The 22,236-nt window shown below is 42.0% G+C and overlaps 1 protein-coding gene and 1 long non-coding RNA gene across 4 annotated transcripts in view; one reads left to right on the top strand and one right to left on the bottom strand.

Moving 5' to 3' along the window:
• Positions 1–18,864, top strand: part of pals2b (protein associated with LIN7 2, MAGUK p55 family member b) — a 29,451-nt gene extending 10,587 nt beyond the window's left edge. The window contains exons 3-14 of one of the 3 annotated variants that reach the window (XM_082520835.1): positions 2,883–3,130; positions 7,164–7,282; positions 7,794–7,946; positions 9,495–9,647; positions 10,295–10,522; positions 11,310–11,441; positions 11,525–11,621; positions 11,931–11,999; positions 12,092–12,253; positions 12,338–12,540; positions 14,030–14,158; positions 17,434–18,864. In XM_082520835.1, the coding sequence (XP_082376961.1) occupies positions 3,001–3,130; positions 7,164–7,282; positions 7,794–7,946; positions 9,495–9,647; positions 10,295–10,522; positions 11,310–11,441; positions 11,525–11,621; positions 11,931–11,999; positions 12,092–12,253; positions 12,338–12,540; positions 14,030–14,158; positions 17,434–17,610 (1,752 nt within the window). In that variant the 5' untranslated portion in view covers positions 2,883–3,000 and the 3' untranslated portion in view covers positions 17,611–18,864. The remainder of the gene's footprint in view (positions 1–2,882; positions 3,131–7,163; positions 7,283–7,793; positions 7,947–9,494; positions 9,648–10,294; positions 10,523–11,309; positions 11,442–11,524; positions 11,622–11,930; positions 12,000–12,091; positions 12,254–12,337; positions 12,541–14,029; positions 14,159–17,433) is intronic. The other 2 variants (XM_082520836.1, XM_082520837.1) reach the window with 2 other exon arrangements.
• LOC309698412 lies at positions 3,037–7,156 on the bottom strand. Its single transcript, XR_014274086.1, has 3 exons — positions 4,615–7,156; positions 4,419–4,500; positions 3,037–3,124 (listed from the first exon to the last, which is right to left on the bottom strand). It is a non-coding gene; the product is annotated as an uncharacterized lncRNA (long non-coding RNA).
• Positions 18,865–22,236: the final 3,372 nt, after the last annotated feature.

Genomic DNA, 22,236 nt, shown 5'->3' on the forward strand with positions numbered 1-22,236 from the left:
GCCTAAGTTAAATTCTGTGTGAAGTCGGCAGTCGCTGCCTTACTTTCTAAAGGCGAGCAATTAGATCGACGTTTTAGAGAAAAAACCTTGCGTGTGCGATCAGCTGTGTCTAGTGCCTGTAGTTCAGTTGGAGAAATGTGCTGTGACACTGCACTGATGGCCAAAGAGAAAATCTCTTGCTTCCCTCTGCACTCAGAGTCGTTGCCAGTGTGTTGCAGTGCGTCGCTAAAGGCCATTTCAGCCCTTGCCAAGCACAGCTATGTAGCATACTTCAGCCCTGTGGACATGTTTGAACACCAGATATGGCGAAAGAGGGAGAGAGAGATTCTGTAATCCAGTGCTTTCGTGGCAGGATTAAAATCCCGCGTCCTGAGTTGGGGGAGGGGTTGACTGGTATTGCTGAGGATGGGGTGGAGGGAGAGGCGGGGTGGATTAAAGCCTACAGATTTGCTTCTTGCACAGCTGTGACGCTCTGGGAGGAGCCTGATGGGGGGCAGTGGGAGGAGCTTGTTCTAGATTATTCTCATTTTTGCTTCCATGACTTTGGTCTTGATACAGAAATGGAGATTTGAATCTCAGGTTAAATCACAGCATATCCTTCGCGTCTTATAGAGCGCCATGGTTGCACTAATTCAGGGGGTCTCAAGCTGACTGTTGTTTCTTGCATAGCTGTAAAAATTGAAATGTCTGTCATTAGTTAGCCAGTCCAGCACCTGCTCACTTAGTGCTCCTTTACATGGTGACCAAAGCACATCGTCACATGTGTTATACAAGCGCAATTGACCTGCTTGTAGCTGCTTTCTGCAATCCAGTTAAGTACTCTTGATGACAGCAGTGCAGAGTTGGCTAGCTGCCATACTTTACAGTAGTGTCACTGCTGACATGATATTATAAGTTGTGTGGTTCTTGTGTGGTTGATGCTAATCTTTTACGTAACGTCATGCTAGAGCTAAACGCACCAGAGCATTCAGCCAATGTTTGCTCCCTGTCATCATAATGGTAAATGGTAAATGGCCTGCATTTGTATAGCGCTTTTCTAGTCCATAGGACCCCAAAGCGCTTTACACTACATTCAGTCATTCACCCATTCACACACGCATTCACACACTGGCGATAGCAAGCTACATTGTAGCCACAGCTGCCCTGGGGCGCACTGACAGAGGCGAGGCTGCCGGACACAGGCGCCACCGGGCCCTCTGACCACCATCATAACATCTAAGTCACATTTGTATGCACAATGTATTTATTGTGATTATACTTTTTATGTTATTATTCATAGAGTAATGGCCCATAGGCTGGCCTCCTACAAAAATGGTCTAATTGGACTGTGCTGACATGGTCAGGCAGCTGTTTGTCTCTTTGTTTGTCTCTAAACCAAGTCGTAATCAGATGACAGACTAGGGGAGAACTTCCAAAATATGGAGTCAATAATGTGTTTGGTATCACATCTGCTAATGCTAGCACTGCTTAACCAGCAAGATTCCTTGTGATATTAAATGGAATGCTAATTTTGCCTGATAAAAAAATAGGCTTTATCAAGTACTTACTGAAGAAAAGGAAGAGCCAATACTTTAAAGCAGGGGTAAGCAATGGATTTTTCCAAGGGGCCACATGAGGAACTGGGACTGTTGTTGGGGGCCGCACCACTAAGGTGAACTGAATTCTGGTCAGTTCCTAATTTTATCCCTATATAAGCTTATCAACTGCCCTTTAGTATTCACTTTAAAGCATGTAATTTAAACATGTGAGCTGTACTGAACTTTATGATTATGAGCTTTTATTTAGCTCTTAGCAACTTTATGCCGCATAGCCTCAAAGAGTTCTTAGTAAGTATAGCAACATAACTTGCCTTTTATTTCCAAGAGAGCCTTGCTGTGATGTGTTAAAGCATTCTTTGTGAAATGTTACTTATTATCCTCAATATAAATCAGGACAGACAGGGTCAAACGGTTATTAAGATAATATTTCTGTTAAGAAACAGTCATGCAGCCAGCAGCTTGTGCAGACGTACTTAGGCAAAAGGCAGAAACAAGAAAAACTGCAGTCCAAAAAAATGTGCATAATCCTGTCAGCACCTCGAGTCTACTCATTTAATGAGATGTAAGGTGGTGAGAGGCACATTCATTTTAGGGGGGGGGAAGCAAAAAATTAAAGAGAAAAAGCTCCCGTTGGGCTGAGGAAGAATCAAAGAGTTGGACGACCACTGAGGGAATTCGTGCGAGCACAGTGTGCACAAACAGAGTTTCTGGCTTTGAGCAGAATAAGTGTGAATGGGAGCAAGAAGGAGGACAAGAATGGGAATGTAGGGTCAGGCCCTCTTTAGTAGCACTTATGTAAGATTACTTACATAATGACACATTCAACTAGTGTGTGTGAGTGTGTGTGCCTTTGTCTAGACAAGAGGGTTAACTTGACTTTGGGTGGGGTCAGGGATACAAGAGGAGGGGTACTCAAGCAGGCCTGGTAAAGGAGGATCGTGGGATTATGTGTGTGTGTGTGTTTATGTGTGTTATCAAAAGAGGCGGGGGTGGTAGTATGAGAAGGTATTAAAGTCAGAGTACAGGGAGGGAACTAGCAGGCACTGAATGCATGTCCACATCTGTGAGTGCTATCCAGCTTTCTGCCTCTCTCCGTCTCATTTCACGCCTGTCTTTGCAAACTCGTCCAACCATCAGCCTCTTTTCCTTTCTCTTTTTAAAAAAATATCTTCCTTCAGCTTTCCTACTTCTCTTCACTCCCCTATCATTCCTCGTCTCTTAAAATCCTCTGATATTAATCCCATTCTACTGTCGCTGTCTTTGTGTCTCTTCTCTCATTATTCGCCCTCAATCCCCTCTGTCTCTCTTGCTCCTATCTCCCCTTTCTGCATTTTTTTTTTGAAGTGTGGAGGGTCAGCAGTGCCAGAAAAGACAAGACAGAAGACATATTGGCAGAGCTACTGGTGGTTTACTCGTGGTTAGCCTTAGCATACTTGTGGCAACAGAGAGGAAGAGCTTGGCGATGGTCACAGCAATGGAGGATTCCTGTCCCAATGGGGCACAGGAAGAGGAGGAGGTGAGACCCCTGGGACAGCATGCCATGGAGGGGCCCCCGGCTGTACGATCCACCCAGGGAGCAGAAACATCTGGAGGTGAGGACAGTAGGAGGAAGAAGGGAGCTTTCAAATATTAGGATGAATAGTGGGATATTGTTATCTTTCATTTAAGATGGAAGGCTTTAGATGGGTAACTCCGGTGGTTTCTTCAGCTTCATGTGGAAAGTCTTTAGAGCGACAGTTCCCAACATTTATATCCCCACAGTTGTGTCAGATTTGCTTGAGTCCCCTGTGATGGATACCAAGCAATGAATAAATAAAGCCTTGTCCACACAGGACAGCAGTTTGTTAATGTGTGTTTAATGCAGCTAATGATTGGTCGCTACCAGACAGGCTAGGTAACATTAATGTATTTACTATTCTGTCATACGTCAATCAACAGTATCCAGTGCTGTGATTGATTTATCAGTGGGCCAATATCATCATCATTTATAAATGAAGATTTAAAAAAATAAGTAAGTAACAAATACAAAAACTGTGAGCGATGAGGTTGCGCAGTTTGCCCACGAGAGAGCACTCTGCAACTTTCCTGTTGACAGCACATATTTGAAAACCACAACAACCAGTCTATCGGAGCAGATTCAGGCAGAGGGTAAAAAGTAAATAATAACTGCACACAACAAGTGTTTCATATGTCTGAAAGAAGAAAAAATTTTGCCCGATATATACAAAAAAAGTTGAATTTAAAAAAAAAACAGGTTCTATTTTAAACCAGTGCTAGTTTAGATGAAGAATATGTTTTTATAACTAAGGGGACTGAATTTCAGTAGATAAGACAATTTTTAGCATTAGAAATTTTTCCATTTCTAATGCTATTTGAACGTTTATCCAAATCTTTTAGCAGTTATCTGTTACAACCAATAATTTCTCACTCCTTATTAATTCATTTTAGAACTACTTTATTTGACTTTTATTCTGTTCTACTTTGATTAATACATGAATTTGAACCTAAATTAGCCAGTTTTACCTGCAGCTATAAGTTTCAGTGAATTTTTTAAATCCTTTGTCCGTTCTAGCTAACCTTTAGCTAGCTAACCTTTAGCTAGCTAACCTTTAGCTAGCTAAAACCTGCTAATAATGTTTAACACACATCAGTTTATTCAGTTCTCTTTTCAACAATTTATCAAGTAAAAGCCAACTGATTCAGTCATTTATATTATGTATTACTTTAAGTTAGCATTTCAGATATCCTTGATTCTTTCCTAAGCAGTTTAAACATGCTCTCAGTCCTCCCAGTTAGCGCCTTGGTGTTACAGCTGACACAGGATAAGCAAGTGTAATTATGTTTAAAGTAGTTTAGGTAAACAGCAGTATTTCAGCCTACCTTTGGGATCCAGTCGAGCGGTTAAGAAGCGCTGCTTTACAGCAGCTTTAGCTGTGAGAGTCCCAGGAACTGCACTGCACTTCTGAAAAAAGAAAAAAACACCCTCAGATATATTTTGTTATGGATGATGTGTCAGTGGAGTTGCTTCTCTGACAGTCATCTCAGAAGCTAAAAAAAAATAAATAAATAATGATACCATGTTTAATACAAGTTGCGAGGTTTTTTCTTTCTCCTGGGATTTCATTCCTTTAGAAACAGAGCAGTGATCTCTGCATCAGCATTCAGTGCACATCATGCTCGTAGGTGTGCATACCGATGCAGTGGTTAGATGTTGCAGACAAAAGTGCCACGGAGGGAGAAATTACAAGGAGGTAAAAGAGAGTGATTCATTATATGTGAATAAATCATCTGGAAAAAAACAACTGTTTGGTGCTGTAATCTCTTAGCATTAACAACTCCTTCAGGCCACAGCATTTGGATCTCTGTGTCATATTTCAAAAGATTATGTAGACTTTAGTTTGAAGGCTTTAGTTCATTTCCCAACTTTTACCGGACAGAAATTTTAACAGGTAATATGCACAGAAGCGTGGACGAGTAAGGGTTCCTGTTGTCGGGGATGTAGTAAGTAGGTAAAGGTCAATGAAGACGACACCGGGATATACAAAAGGTTTCAGCTGTGTGTTATTCTGTGTATGCTTGAGGTTTTCACTCCGGATATGTTCATGTTTTGCAGTAAACGTAGCTTTATTTATTGCATACAAGTCAAAAGTTAGTTGTGCCATGGTAGTGTTAAGTTTCCATATTCGTCTTGTCTGTGTGTGTCTGTGTTTGTGTGTAGATGCCTTTTCCCGAAATGACCGTTGCCCTGTGGAAGATCTGTGTGTGGTTTCCCAAGAAGAAATAAATTATTGTGTCCATATGTCCGTACTGAGTCTTAGATTGTGCTGTTGTGCCTTAAATACACAAAGCTTCATTGATATACAGGTTTGATTGTCTGCAGTGCTGTTTTTAACCTTCTTCCCCCCTATTTGTCCTTCTTAAAGAGGATCATAAATATTTAAGGTCTGTTTTGCACCGAGCCTGTTGTTTATGCAGTCTCCCTGCGCTCCTGTGGTTATCAGACGCTGTAGAGCTCGAGTTGAACCGTGACTGTTTCAGTACAGCAAACCAGAGAAAGCAGAATTTAAACAGTGATTAAACTGAGATCTAAATCACAGAGAGGCATTCATTTGGATAGAAATGAGCAACCAGAAGGAAACGTGTGTTACACAAGAGATGCTACTTTTTTCGGTAATATTTTACAACTCTCCCACATGGTGTGATGCTGCAATTTATCTTGGTTAAAATGCATTCCAAACTTTTAATGCTTATGCCTCTTTTACATAAGGAAAAGCTGATTAAACATTTTTAAAGTGCATGTCAGCAGAGCTGCGCTGTGGTCAAGTGGTAAAGGGTCATATCGCATTTGTATAAATGTCCTGAGCGGCTCCTCAGTCCAATACGACTTCGATTCCTTTCTTTCTCTATTTTTCATCTTTTTGTTACTGTTTCTTTTAAATAAAAGCTAAATGTCCAATATTTTTTAATAGGTATACATGCCAGATTGCAAAACCTACCAAAAATATAATATATAGACGTCAGCATTTCATAATCTGTATTTTCAAAGCAGCGATTTGGTATGGGGCACTTTATTCTAAAGAGGGGGCTGAAGTCATAGACTATAGCTTGACTTGATGACATGGAACATGTCTCAGGGTTTAAGAGTAATAATGGGTTAGTGAAGCAAAACACAGAGTGAAATCATAGAGTGAATCAACTGTATACAAGTGCTGACCGGACATAGTTATTACCCACATAGGTGTAAAATGACACACACATACACATACATTTCCAGGGATTTAAATGGCTAAAATGTGCTTAGATTGGCTTTAAGACACTGGCATTAGGGCGTTCAGCTAGCTGATACCTACAGTCCACACCTCTCCCTGTCTCTGTTTATGTTAACAGCATAGAGGCTGACTGCATCTGAATCCAGGAGCCTTTAGTTGAATGTTTAGGGCCTTGAGGAAATCTGGAAAAAAAAGCACTTTGAAGCTTTAAAGTTAAGCTTTTTTAAAGTGAATATACACAACTGTGCACACTCTGTGCAGACCAGGCTTAATATTCTGGGGTGCTTGTCTGTGTATACAAAGTATGTGTATCCAAAACTCTCCCAGAGAACAATACATGGTGTCTGTCGGCCAAATCAGCTCTTGACTGACAGCGCTGACTCAGGGTAAGACTGGCTGCCTTGACTCAAAGACCATTTGCCAGCTGTGTTGTGACATTTGGGTGAAAGCTGGCCCAGACAATACTTACTGTAACATGTTTCAAGCCCAACTCGTGACTTTTGGGCCACATCTGGCACACACTGCACTTACCATATTGGACCATCTTATGCTGTCTAGGCCACACATCATTTTCAGTGCTGTAATTAGTACCAAAAGCATCTCAGATTAGATCCAGATGTTATCCTGGCTGTGGAGTTTAAACTGAGTGAAAGCATGCCCGTTCACTGCATCTGAAACATTTGGGTCTTCTTTTGCACTGGAGTGTGAGCAGATCTCTTTTTGCTGTTGCTTTGCCTTCAACAGTGTCATGGATGTTTACACTCTGAATGACTTTCAGGCCTGGCTAACTTGGCTTTTCTCTTTTTCTCTCTGTCTCTGTTTCTCTGGATCTTTGTGTCTCGTCCCATCCGTCCAGCCATGCAGCAGGTGTTGGATAATGTGGGTGAGCTGCCCACCTCTGCCGGAGCCAAAGACATCGACCTGCTCTTCCTGCGCGGCATCATGGAAAGTCCCATTGTACGCTCCTTGGCTAAGGTAGCACACACACATAGCTCAGGGCAAGCAGCAGGGGGCAGACAAACCACTAGCCAGCTTCAAACTCCCCCACATGTTGCTCTCAGCAATGCTTTGCTTGCTCTGGCTGAGGCGTTGAAGTACAGTAAGGCTTTGATTAACACACAGTGCTATGTGCATCAGACCTAATGCATAATGACGTAAGAAAATTGTGCAGCTTTGCATTTCTGTGCCTTTTTTATTGACAGTGCATGCACCTACGAACACGCCTTCACTGCTGTTTGAAGTCTAGTGTGCAGTGAGTTCAGTTTAACCACAGCTGTAGCTCCTCCATACAGGGTCTTGTCATGTTGTGCTTTTTCAAATGCTCCCTGTAGAGCACCATATCATATCTACAATCACGGCTACTGAGCAAGTCTCACTTTCTGTCATTCACTCTTTGCACATCCAAATAAATACCAACAAAACCAGGAAGGTTATGAAAGGCAACCGCCATCTTTCCACTTTTCCTGAGCTTCTTTGTCTCACCCAGGCTCAAGAGCAGCTGGAGGAAGTGAAGCTGGAAGCGGTGCAGGACAATAACGTCGAGCTGGTGACAGAGATCCTGGGCGACATCAACAACCTCAAGGTTAAAGACGACAGCGCGGCTGAGTTGTCTCGAATCCTCCAGGAGCCGCACTTCCAGGTGAGCCAGAGCAAGAGCGAGCACAGTTAGGTAGGCTAGAACAGACGCCGTTAACACAAGCACTGGTTATTAACTTAGCTTATGAGGTAATATGTGGCAACCCAAAACACTATGATAAACCAGATGCTGTTTTACAGCACTGTACTTATAATGTTATGTCATAATCAATACATAAATTCTGGTGTTGCTGCTCTCTGTTGGCAGCAATAAAACTTTCACTGTCTCTTAAAAGCAAAGCGAATATTGACTCTGAATCTGGGAACAGTGTCTCCCTGTGGGCCTCATGAGGAATAAGACTTGTGTTTTATCTAAAGCGCTCTTGTTTAAATAGGTCTTAAAAATTGTATCCTATCATATTGGTTTTGGCTTTGCTGACTCTTCTGCTTCATTGCTAAATGTCCTCTTATGGCTTCTCTCTATTCTATATTTCTTCATTTAGCTGTTATGTATTGACCCTCCATACGTTTGTTGAGTGGCACATTGTATGTTTTCATCCTCTTTTCTATTTCTACATCAACATTCATTTCTTGATGCTCCCTGAGAAAAAGTGGTTAGCTTGAAAAGAATACAGCTTTTTAAATGCAATCATTTCAAATAATTATTGAATTTATATATTTCCAAGTGATGCACACTTTTTTCCACCTTATTCTACTTTTTATTATTAGCAGTAGTTGTTGTAATATTACTGCACGTTTGTGTAATGGGGACTGCTTTTCATCTGAACAGTATGTCGTACTCTAAATGTTACAACACTAGCTACAGTGGCACAGATCAGATGTTTTGGAGCCTGCGCTCATGCATCAGTAGAACACTAACCTCTGTGCCTGAACTTAGCAGGGGCTTTATGCAGGCAGGGCCAATAGGAGGTAGATTTCTGAGCCGAGCGAAGCCCCTGCACCAATCAGAGCTCTTTGTGCCTTTAGCTGAAAGATAAGACTCTGTTGACCTACTGAGCAATAGAGATACGGAGGGCGGAGGGGGGAAAGCAGGCTAGGTGGGAAAAGGAAAACAGATATTACATCACAAACTGAGTGTTTGATTTTACAGACTTTTTGTATTTTTCACCAGTGAGCGGTTGGTGGTGATTTGGAACCAGTAATAATATATGGGGAAAAAGCAACTTGAATGAAAGCTGTTGGAGGGATACTCACGAATCAGACATTAAGTGATTAGATTTGGGTGGTTATCCATATTTGGGATTTTATCCATTAGATGATTGCTTTTTAAGCCGCACCTAAATTATTAATATGCTAGTTGGCTGTTTGGAGGTATAACTGTCCCGTTTCACTGTTATAACGTCTGCCAACAGAGCTTTTCTATTCACTTGAAACATCAAGTCACAGTTTTGTTATTAATATTACTGTGAGGAAGACTAAATTTCCAATGTGGTCACAAGTGACATTTACAATAAAACTACTGAGGGAATGGAACTCAGTAATGTATCGACTTTACTTTTGTGAAAGTGTAATTGTGCTTCTTCCTCTACAATAAGATGTAGTTAAGCCTTAGCACTCGCCTACCCTCTCCTTTTTTTTCCCTTTCTCTCAGTCTCTTTTAGAGGCTCATGACATGGTAGCCTCAAAATGCTACGAAGCCCCGCCTCCGACTGAGACAGCCAATGACGCAGCGGTGAACAGCGCTCTTATGCAGGCCGATGCCGTGCGCATGATTGGCATTCGAAAGAAGGCCGGGGAGCCACTGGTGAGAGGAGACTGCACGCTGACTGAATGTGTTTGCATGAGTGTGCCACATTATTTATCCACGGGGTGGCTGTAGCTCAGGTGGCAGAGCAGGTCAGCCACTAATCAGAACGTCGGTGGTTCGATCCCAGGCTGCACCCTGGCTGCATGCCAAATATCCTTGGGCAAGATACTAACCCCGTATTTGCCTACTGGTGGTGGTCAGAGGGCCCGGTGGCGCCTGTGTCCGGCAGCCTCGCCTCTGTCAGTGCGCCCCAGGGCAGCTGTGGCTACAATGTAGCTTGCTATCGCCAGTGTGTGAATGACTGAATGTAGTGTAAAGCGCTTTGGGGTCCTATGGACTAGAAAAGCGCTATACAAATGCAGGCCATTTACCATATTTGTTTTATAATTCCATTTAAAATGCTCCAAAAGCTGCCAACACTACAAACATGGTCGATAGGTTACTAAAATTAACAGGGGTGAGGCTTAGCACAAACCCCAAGAATCAGACGAACCCTCCCTCGAGCCAGCACCTGGTGACAGTGGGAAGAAAAAACTCCCTTTTAAGAGGAAGAAACCTCTGGCAGAGGCTCCAGGCGCAGGGAGGGGGTGAGTGTGAGTGCGCAGGAATCAGAGGTAATAAAACATCCCTCTTCTTCCTCTCAGGGTGTGACATTTCGTGTGGAGAAAGACGACTTGGTGATCGCGAGAATCCTTCACGGAGGCATGATTGACAGACAGGGTCTGCTCCACGTGGGCGACATCATTAAGGAAGTAAACGGGAAAGACGTTGGCAATAATCCCACTGAGCTCCAGGAGATGCTCAAAGACTGCAGCGGAGGGATCACCTTGAAAATACTCCCGAGCTACAGAGACGCTCCTGCTCCTCCACAGGTGAGCACGTACAAGCACAGGCATGCACTCTCCTGCTTATGTAACCGGTGGCAGATGTTGGGTGGTGGCACCATCCTGACGATATGTCCTACGGCCTTCCCACAATCCCTCGCGCAGGAATTTGAACTCTGGGAGTCCTATTAATAACACTCCAGATGCTATCTAGGTCACACTAGCAGTTTCTGTGTCATGCACGCACTCCAAATACACGCACATGTGTTTGGAGTAATTTCATGCTCTCTGACATGCAGAGTACAGTAGTGTGTGACGCTGTTGTACAGTTCCCCTCAGACACGCTCCAGTAATGTCTTCTGTGTAAAAAAAAACAAAAAAAACACACACATATATATATATACCTTGAATCTTGGAACACATAAACCTGGAAATGCTTATAAACTGAATGAAGGGCAGTAAAAGTGAATGAGACGTAATGCAAAATCACTTCCTGCTCTGTGGCTCAGAGCGCGCTGCACAGTATATTTCACTGGCTTGTTTTATTGCTTCCTCTGGCTGCTTGTTTAATCTAATGCTCTGGCCAAAGCACTTACCCTTTCTAGCAAAAGCCCATGCAGCGTGTTGACGCAGCATGAAGAGCTGTGTCGGCTGCGGCTGTGGGAAACGGGCCGTAATGGGTGTGAAAGAGCTGCCGTCACCATGCCGACGTGTGAGAAGCCGTGCTGAGTTAAAGCTGCTTTGTCTTTCTTGTTGCTTTGTGAACGGCCATCTTCCTCTTCAATCCTAATTTAAGCGCTTCAGGAGCTCACACCTGTTCCTCTGTTCCTCACAGGTATATGTCCGGCCATACTTTGACTATGATCCCGCCAATGACAGCTTGATCCCCTGTCGGGAGGCAGGTATGGCCTTCAAGAAAGGTGATATTCTTCAGATTGTAAACAGAGAAGATCCCAACTGGTGGCAGGTGAGCCTTCCTTCACAGACTGTCTTTGACCGAACTTTAAACTTTCAATTTTCTAAATTTAACTTTGAACTGATCCACGCCAGGCATGTCACGTAGTGGGTGGTGCCACGGGTCTGATCCCCAGTCAGTTCTTGGAGGAGAAGAGGAAAGCTTTTGTTCCCAGAGACTTGGATGGATCAGGTGAGTACCCTACCTGTACTTCTTGGCAGTGATGCCAGACCTTTGTGTAAACACTCTGTGAAAGATTCCTGAGCTAAAACTCACCCAAGTTCTTAATGTTTCTCTTAAGCCGAGGCTGTTTTTGAAGGGATGGAGTGGCCTGTGAACTGGTTTACTGCCAGACCTCTATCACTTGTAAAGCTTTTAGCTGATTGATGGCAAAAAAAATAAAAAAAAATAATGGGTAGTTAGTATTTTCAGTGCATGCCTGCCCCCGTCTGGCCAAATGCTGTAACAGCAAAGATATAAACTTGCATATTTGTCTTGCAGGAATTCTTTGTGGCACCTTGGCTGGAAAAAAGAAGAAGAAGATGATGTATCTAACAGCCAAGAACGCAGGTCAGAATATTCTTCATGGTCTAGATGTTTGGTTAATGTCTTCATTGTCTTTCTCTACAAGTGGCTAACAGCTTTGAAATGTCTTTGAACAGAGTTCGATAGACATGAACTGCAGATCTATGAGGAAGTGGCAAAGGTTCCTGCTTTCCAGAGGAAGACGCTGGTTCTGATAGGTGCCCAAGGAGTGGGCCGACGCAGCCTCAAGAACCGATTGATGGTCCTCCATCCCACACGTTTTGGCACCACTATACCATGTATGCCACACTTGGGTTTCTAACCGCTTTTCTCAAATTTTGCTACAACAGTGCAACATTTACCTGATTCATGTCTTCTGTCAGACACCTCACGGAGACCCCGTGATGAGGAGCTAGGCGGCAACTCCTACCACTTTACCTCAAGGACAGAGATGGAGGCTGATGTGAAGGCCGGCCGCTTCCTGGAGCACGGCGAGTACGACGGCAACCTGTACGGCACAAAGATTGATAGCATTCACGAGGTGGTCGCAATGGGACGCACCTGCATCCTGGATGTCAACCCGCAGGTATGAGAGGGGTCCAAAGCGAGCGAATGTCAGTGGCAGGGTTATTTTCATGCAGTGAAGGGTGGCTTTGACATGCAGCATTTACTCACTGTGTTTGACCTTTAGTGAGAACATTGGAGAGTTTTATTAGGTGAAGTTTGGACCAGCGGGACTTTGTTTCAGTTGAGTTTGCATTGTTTCAGAAAGTTTACTTTCAGTTGAGTTTTTATTAGTTCCACTTTTAGGTTTAGTCTTTTTAATTAATCTAATATTGGTGGATGTTTGTCAGGGGAAAAGTTCAGAAATGACATCATATATCAGAGTCATGTAGACTTGCCAAGTCTTAGTGCACCAAAGCCTTATGAGACAGTGTGGTTTTCAATTGCAATTTCAGATCTACTTTTAAACTATAATAACCTTGTGTTAAAGGATTTGAAAAAATATGCTACTCAAAAGCACTTAAAGGAACACATTAATCAGTATAGCAGTATAGCATCAAGTCAATTAAACTTCTATGATATCGATCTGATCAGTTAAGTAGCAGAGGCGGTATTTAATGTTTCTTGATTGTTTTTTCACTAGTTTTCCATTTAGCTAAGGCCAGTCTCACTACTGTTATTATGAGGTGATACTTGGGCCCCATAGAGGTTGGACAAAAGGTCTAACTCCTCCAAGATGGCACATCAACTCATGCCACTACCAGAAGGTTTGCTGTGTCTCCCAGCATTGTCTCAAAAGCAGTCGGGCAGTTACTCTAGGAGAGCTGGTGAGGCCTGAGAAAGGTCCTTAACCCGTCAACCATTAGTCAGTAGGATCGGTATCAGCCCCTTTGTGCAAGAAGGATGAGCACTGCTGAAGCTACAAAATTACCTGCAGTAGGACACTGATGTGACTATGTTTGACCATACAATCAGAAACAGACTTCATGAGGATGGTCTAAGGACGCCTAAGCGTCTTGTGGTCTCTATATTCACTGCCCCGACCATGGAGTCTGATTGGCGTTACCTGTAGAATACCAGAATTGGCAGGTCCACCACTGCCATTAGTTATCAGGATGAAATCCTTGGACCCATTGCCAGACCCTAGGCTGATGCGGTGGGTCCTGGGTTCCTCCTGGTGCACGAGAATGCCCGGCCTCGTGTGCAAAGAGTATGTAGGCAGTTCCTGGAAGAGAAGAACTCTGGGATATTATATAGATGGGCCTCCATCTATCCAACTTCCCCAGGGCCAGGTCCCTGTTCCAGATCTAGGAGGAGACCCCCAAGGACACCAGCCAGTCTCTCATAAAAAGCATGTCCCAACATTGTGAGGCATGCATACAAACTATTGCTGCAATGAAAGTTTGCCAAAATGTGTCATTTTTTTCACTTTGATTTGTGGGGTGTCTTTGAATTCAGACCTCTGTAGGTTGACAATTATTATTTCAAATAATGTGGCATCCTTTCATTCCTAACACATTACCTGGTCCGTGTAAGTATAGTATAATGAAAACATCTTTGTCTCTCTTCAGGCTCTGAAGGTACTGAAAACAGCAGAGTTCATGCCTTATGTGGTGTTCATTGGAGCACCAGATTTTGATACTCTTAAGGCCATGCACAAAGCTGTGGTGGATGCAGGCCTCACAACTAAGCAGCTCACGGTAGGTTAACAACACCCATGCGTAACAATGGGATGAAGTAAACACACACAAACAACCATGCTCTCTCTCACACACACACACACGCATACATAGTGATATGCTTGCATTATCTGTCACTGTTTTTTGACATTTGAGCCCTCACTTACATATCATGGGGATAACTGTGCAATATTTTATGTCAACTGTAGTCAGTCACAAAAACTATGACTGATTCACTGAGATAAAAGACACACTAAAGACATTTGAAAAAAAGGTGTGGTGGTAACTGGTGGCCAGTTTGCCTCTCATTGTTTAAGATTTTGTTCTCCCTCTGGTTTAATGTTTTTAACACTTTTAAGTAGAGCTGGGCGATATGAGATTTTTTCATATCACGATATGTTTTTTTCATTTCAGGCGATAACGATATCTATCACGATATAAGCCAAATAACTATATTTGTAAGATTTAAATGTGCCGTTGCTCACAAGTAAAATGTGAAATAATCAGCAGCTTGTTTTTATTTAAATATTTATTTCCCATAATAAGTTCAACAGGGTAGATGTACTTAAGGAACATGAGACTTTTTCAGATAAATAAAGGCAAATATTGCAAACTACACAAAAGGCAGCCGCTAAAGCGTTTAAGTTTCAAAATAGAACAAACGAAACAGACTAAATTGTCAATTCCACTTAGAAACAAAATATTAATTCTAAAAATAAATCTTAGTTTGTTTTACAGAAGAACAGACAAAACTGACTAACTTTTGTCAATATCAAATAAACTGAGAACTAAAAGGAAATTCTCAATCTCTCCTTGTTGTATAGCTGAGCTTTTCAAACAGTTTTAACAGTTACTTTAGTCTGACAAAAGCCGAATGACGAATTAGCGCTTCCAGTCAGAGACTGAGGCTACGTCCACACGTACACGGGTATTTTTGAAAACGGAGATTTTCCGTTTTCGTTTTAAAAAATAATCCCGTCCACACATTAAGGCAGAAATGAAGGAAAACGCTGCTATGAACATGCCAAAGCAGCAGGTGGCGCTAGATTCCTAACCGTGCCGAAATGTTGGCCAATCAGAAGTCTAGAAGCCTCGGTGGGAAAAAGTAAACAAAGCTGCGGCATAGAAGCAGAACCGAGTCGTAAGTGTGGAGGGACAGTAACTGTGTGTATATGTAAGCATTTAAACACTGCAGAGAGTACAATTAACAGTAACAGTATTGTAGAAATTCATTTCACCGAAACAATAACGTGGCGCACAGTGTGACGCATGCACCAGTTTATTGTATTTCCAGACTTGCTTTCGGCACAATTTACAGTGCACGCTACTCTGTTTTTTGTCAGACTTGAAATAGCCGAAATACCTTCACACTACGGAACTTCTATGGCTCTTCCGTTCGACAATCTCTCCGGCATTGGAACCATCATCTGTTTTCTCTTCGGTCACGCTCGGTTGATTTTTCTAGTCGGCACACTCATTTCCTCCATTACCCGCTGGCTGCTTCCCAAACAAACACACGTGCGGCTTGGCACTTGTGCTGTACGTAACAAGTCACGCGACGTGACGCTGCGGCTGTGATTGGTTCGGCTCTGCGCTACTTAATTTGGATTGGCTGACCTTTTTAAAAAAAAAAAAGAGGACAAGAGCGGCGAGGTCTATCGCGATAGCTTAATTTCTCTATCGAGTAAAAGTTATATCGCGATACATATCGTTATCGTTCTATCGCCCAGCTCTACTTTTAAGATTAAATCACCCTCATATGCTTTCTATGTGGGCCTTACTAAAAATAGACTGAGGGACAGGGTGGCTAAATATAAGTATGCCGATTTGAATGACCCTGTGGCCAAAACACTGCCTGGAAGCAGATCATGTTACTTGCTGGTCAAACAAAATCCTTCTAAAAGTACCTTAAATTACATACAGTCGTGGTGAAAATAAAGTACACCGTCTATCATCTCTATCATTGTGCATATCAGAACAAAAAAATCTGAGATGAACAACAGCATACAACATATTATGCTATGTTCTTAAAGCCAAAATGCAGAAGCGTCATGTTAAAAGTGACATAAACCCCTTGATTTAGTAGAAGCACCTTTAGCAGCAATAACTTGAAGTATGACTTCAGTAGTCTCGCACATCGTTGAGGAGGAATTTTGCTCTACTCTTCTTTACGACGTTGTTTGAACTCATTTGTTCTCGGAAGCTCCCACCAAACCATTTGAATCAATCTGAGGTCTAACATTTTGACTGGCCCATTGCAGCAACTTGATTCTTTTCTTTTTCAGTCATTCTGTTGTAGATTTGCTGCTTTGTTTGGGATCATTGTCCTGTTGCATGACCCAAGTTTTAGCTGTTGGACAGATAGCTTTATATGTGGCTCTAGTGGAGTTTGGTATACAGAGGAGTTCATGGTCAACTCCATGACTGCAAGCTGCTCGTTTCCTCTGGCTGCATATCATCACGCCTCAAACACAGTGCTTGGCAGTTGATATGAAAGTGTTTGTACTGATGTGCTGTGTTTGGTTGCTGTGTGTTATGGCCAAACGTCTCCACGTTGTTTTCATCTGTCCAAAGGACATTTTTCCAGATGTTTTGTGGTTTGTTCAGATGCAACTTTTTAAACTTAAGCATTGCTGCCATTTTCTTTCTAGAGAGAAGAGCATTTCTCCTGGAAACCCTTCTAAACGAGTTCGTTTTTTCCCTAATTGAATCATCATGAACTTTCACATTTATCGTGCTGAGGCCTGTAACCGGTCTGACCTTGAGGTGAATGTGTTTGGAAGTTCATTCCTGGGAAGACTGGCAACTGTCATGAATGCTTTCCACTCGAATGCGCCAGACCAGCAAGCTGGCAAAGGTTCTGCCTTTATGGAGGTCCTTACATTTGTTGATCATCAGTTAATCAGGCGATTTTGAATTGATTGACAGCACCTGGCCTCTTTTAGCAGCACCATATCAGCTGCACATTGCTGCTAATACGGAAGAAGTAAGGGTGTAGTTTTTGTCTTTGTCGTACTGTTTCTGCATTTTTGGCTTAGTTTTTGTAAGACACAGTCTGTTGTGTTATATTTTGTTCTTCTGTTCTTGAAAGACCAGGTTATTTTTTACTGTAACCTGAAAGGTAAAACCTTAGAATTGACAGAGGGTCTACTTTCTTTTTACCATGACTATAAATATCCATACACTCATCATTTGTCCACCTGTCCTGGTCTTCACTGTTATGTGCTGGACACTGACACTCATGCATACAACTTGGATTTATCCCCAGAACTGACCCGTCCTTCATGTTTCTGCAGGATGTGGATCTGAGGAAAACGGTGGATGAGAGCGCCCGCATCCAGAGGGCTTACTGCCACTACTTTGACCTGACCATCATTAACGACAACCTGGATAAGGCCTTCGAGACGTTACAGGCAGCCGTGGACAAACTGTGCAGTGAACCCCAGTGGGTCCCAGTGAACTGGGTATACTGAGGACTAGCACCACTCGTTACACTGTCCAGTCTACGTGGGCCTCAGTGACCCACCAACATGTATGCGTGTATGTGTGCGTGTGCTTGTGATCACAAAGGCCAAAGAAGACGAAGGGCAGAGATACTACTGCAAGTAATCAATGAAATCTCATCGCTCTTTCTCCTCTCGGGCCTGCAACTTTTTTCTACTCGAAACTCAAAGGGAAAGAGTGCTTATTTATTTTATAACTTTTTATGAAAGATCTTTCTATTCAGTGTGGGATTACGGTGAGAATGAAACAAACCAACCATGAGAAAAAAGAAAGAAAGTCGTGTCACGTGCTCGGGCCATACTTTTTTGCATTAATTTATTGTTGTAGTGTCGCTTTGTAGTCGTTTTCCTTCATTTTTAAATACTTCTATCAGTCTTCCCTCGCTGACACGGAGGATTCACGGTCGCCACCCGAACTCCAAAACAAAGACGAGGACAAGGCGATCGATGACAAGAACTCGAAGCCGTCATTGTCCAAGAAATCTCACGGTGTGGCACATGTTGAACATCATTGCTCTGTTTTCTTTTCACCTTCATTTACTTGAATCCTTAATGTTATTTTTTTTAATGTCGTCGGCCCCAAAATCCTCAATCGGTTTTCTCCATGAGCGAGGGGCTAAAAAGCTCATCCGGTATATAAAAGAAAAACAATGTTATGACGTACTTTTTAAAAGATCAAACACCATGTCTGTTCATTTTCTCTAGTTTTGTTTTGTTTTTGCTATTTTTTTTTAATCAGCGTGATGATTAGTAGAGTGTAGCATTCAATCGTTTGCTTCTATTGTCTGTTTGTCTGCAGTATGAGTGTCACAGTGTCACTGGCCATCATCTTTACCTGCTACAATGTGTTAATGTTTTATTTTTTGTGAATGTGGCTCAAACCCACTCGCTCCTTAATGATCCTCATCTTCAGTGTTGCGGTTATGCCAAAGCCCTTGTGATCATGCTCTGAATCAAATATTAAATTCACAGTTCTTAAATCAGATACAGAATTGAGAAAAACCTGAAATCTGTCCTGGACTTCGTGACTTCAGGATAAAATGAGTATTAAATCACTTTAGGTGGATATTCGTTGCAATGTACAGTGAATACCATTTCAAAATGCTGAGGGTATTCTGTGACAGCCCTGCTGCCTGTTCAAGTGTTTCCACATCAACCTCATGTCTTCTTTTTACATTTTTATCAGCAAACTTGTGATGAATAAAATTTGATAAACCTCATAAACTAGTTTCTTGTTAAATTATGTGTGCAACATTTCCATTTATACCTCGTAAGATTCATTTCCGTCAAATCCAGACACACAAAAACAAAATATCAGACCTCAATACTTTGAAAAAAACTGCATTCAAGCAAAGTCATTGTGTCTAAAAACAACATGTAAACGTATTTGTGTTAGTAACCTCATACAAAGCAGATGCTTTATTATGTACACCTCTTCTTCAAATGTTTATTGCAAATGTCTAATCAGCCAATCAACTCAGTGCGTTTAGGTGCATAGACATGGGCACGTTGATTTGATGAAGAGAATGATCAGACTCCTAGCTGATAGGAATGCAACAGTAACTCAAAAAAACACTTATTCCAATGAAGGTGTGCAGAAGAGCATCTCTGAATGCAGTACGCTGAAACTTGAAGCAGATGGGCTACAGCAGCAGAAGACCACACCAGGTGCCACTCATGTCAGCTCAGAACAGGAAACTGGGGTTACAGTTCTCACAGGATCATCAAAATTGGACAACAGACAACTGGAAACATTTCTTCTGCAACATTCAGATAGTAGGACCAGAAAAAACACGAATGCATGAATCCATCCTGCGTCTCAACGGTTCAGACTGTTGGTGTAATGGTGTGGAGGATATGTTGTTGGCACAGTTTGGGCTCAGATATGAGTCTATGTACATTTCTGGCCTTAGCTGCTGTATAGTGGATCTTTTGGAATGAGGAGTCTCATTAATTTACTGTTACTATTAGAAAGTATAAAAAATAGGAAAAAATGCCCTGCAAAGTAATTATGACCTACAAATTTGTACTTAATAAATGACAAGCTATTATAAGTTTAAGAAACGGTTTGTTTTCTGCAATTTGTCGTTTGACGCAAACAAGAAGAAGAGCAGCAGCGCCCCCTGCAGTTTGTGTAAGTGAAAAAGCTTACAGCACCTGGTATTCCCAGGCGGTCTCCCATCCAAGTACTGACCAGGCCCGACCCTGCTTAGCTTCCGAGATCAGACGAGATCGGGCGTGTTCAGGGTGGTATGGCCGTAAGCGAAAGAAGTGCACACAAACTGACCTTTTATACATGCCAAATACCACTTTTTTCGCCAATTAAGATTCTGAACACGTTTTCCATCCAATGATGAAACATTTATTCCTACGGTAAACTTTTCACTTCAGCATAGAAAGCTGTTTAGAGTAACACGTCACTGATCTTAGATCGGAATAGCGTGCAGTTGGCTCTTAAAATCACCGCATTTATTTAAGTAACAAAACAAACTGTTTGGAGACGATCTGCAAGACAAAAGTCTGAGAAGTGCTCCTGAAGCATTAATAAAAGGGGTGTTTGGCATGTATAAAAGGTCAGTTTGTGTGCACTTCTTTCGCTTACGGCCATACCACCCTGAACACGCCCGATCTCGTCTGATCTCGGAAGCTAAGCAGGGTCGGGCCTGGTCAGTACTTGGATGGGAGACCGCCTGGGAATACCAGGTGCTGTAAGCTTTTTCACTTACACAAACTGCAGGGGGCGCTGCTCGTCTTCAGTGGACATGTGGAGCATTTTGCTTCCTGGTCAATCGTTGAAGTTCAAGGCCCTTTAAAATGTATATTCTTTACATTCAATCTTTTTAATATAAACCATAAAATATTTATGTGAAAAATTCTGTTATCTTCATTTTTCTTGCCTTGAGTTTTAAGTTGATATTTAGGGTTCATTTCCACTGGTTTTCTTAGGACTCAAATATGACAGGGGCGGGTGTTATGTGGGCCAGATGTGGCCCCAATTGTTACACCATCTGGCCCATAGATATTGGAGGCCGAGTAGAGGCAGCCAGACTCAAAATGAGTCAGTGCCAGAAGAGCAATGCAGATACGGAGCATGATAGGGCCACACATTCATGGCCCCCTACTTATTGTGCACTTAAAAAACAAAAACAACAAAACAAACAAACAAACAAACAAACAAAAACAAGGCAGCCAGTTTAGATTCACACAGTTGACCTCATGCAAGAACCACCTGGAAAGGGATTTATTCTTAGAGTATGAATAAAGATGTTCCATTCATTGGTTTTATTTATTATTTGGAGTGGTCCTTTCTTTTAATGCATATTGTGCTTTGATACTTTAATTAAATTAAGTAAATAAAACAATCCTGACTCAGCTGATGTGATATTTTTTGTTGTGTTGCTTGTTCTACTGGCACATAATCATCTTCACAGACAGTGTTGATAGTGTAGTCATCTTGTTTCAGTCTACAGGTATCTGAATCAGGCCTTCTCCCCTCTGATGTGAACTTCTACTTCCTCTCTGGTAACAGTTCAGCAAAACTGGACAGGATATGAAAATACAGGAATGAAAACATCAAGTGACAACGCAGCAGAAAACCTTTTTCAAACATTTTTATTAATTAATGCAATTTACAGTCAAGCCAAAGAGCGAACTATATTAAGTGATACGTATTCACATTATGTCCTAACAGGGTTTACAGCATATCTTGTGTTCTGTAAGCATAATTGTTACAAAAAGAAAAAAAAAAGAAAACGTATAAGAGAAATCAAAGCTTACAATAACAAGAACAAGGAGCTTAGCAGTGGATTTGAAACATATGAAATGAGCAAAAGACCCTCACCAGAACAGGAATGACAGCAAATTCAGTTTTGGCATGTTGTGGTTTAAATAAGGGAGTAAAAGAGATAGAGAAACTAAAATATATGCAAAATATAAGTGAGCTCAAAATGACAGGAGGAAAGGGAGGTTTGAATTCACGCGGCTTTGCAGGGCTACCTCTGCCAAGAGACTTTGGTCACTTTGCTTCTCTGTCATGGCTTATAATTATAAGAAAGAAAAGAAAAAAAAGGAGTGTCCTGGTATTAGTTCTGAGTTAATTTTGTATCAATTTTGATTATCTTCTGTCAGAAAACAACAACAAAAAAGTTTTGTAGTCAACTGCAACTCCAGGACAGACTGTACATTCTCAGGAGGTAGATAACATGAAGTCTTAAAAGAAAGCGTGTCTAAATTGGAATTGAGCTCTTTGTCAAGTCTGTGAAACTGTAGTGCATAATTTGTTTAAGGCCAAATAGGAACCTCACTTGTAGATCTAAGGCTATTTTAAGACAAAGGGTGTCAGGGTGGAGGAGGGAAGTGCACGGGATGGGATGGAGGGGTGGAGGACAGGGTGAGCAGATACAGCCCTTACATGTCAGTGCCTGAGTCAACAGTCGCGCTTTACCACAGCTGCTCGGTGCACGTCAACCCTTGGTTAACTGAACCCAATCTCTTTTTTTTTCTCCTTTTTGGCTACGCACATGCAGGGAAGATGCCAAAAAAAAAAAGGATAAAATAAAATAGAAAAGGACGCAGAAATGAGACGAGGAATATTCT

The sequence above is a fragment of the Aulonocara stuartgranti genome, assembly GCF_965226115.1.
Source record: "Aulonocara stuartgranti genome assembly, chromosome: 22".
NCBI lineage: Eukaryota > Metazoa > Chordata > Actinopteri > Cichliformes > Cichlidae > Aulonocara > Aulonocara stuartgranti.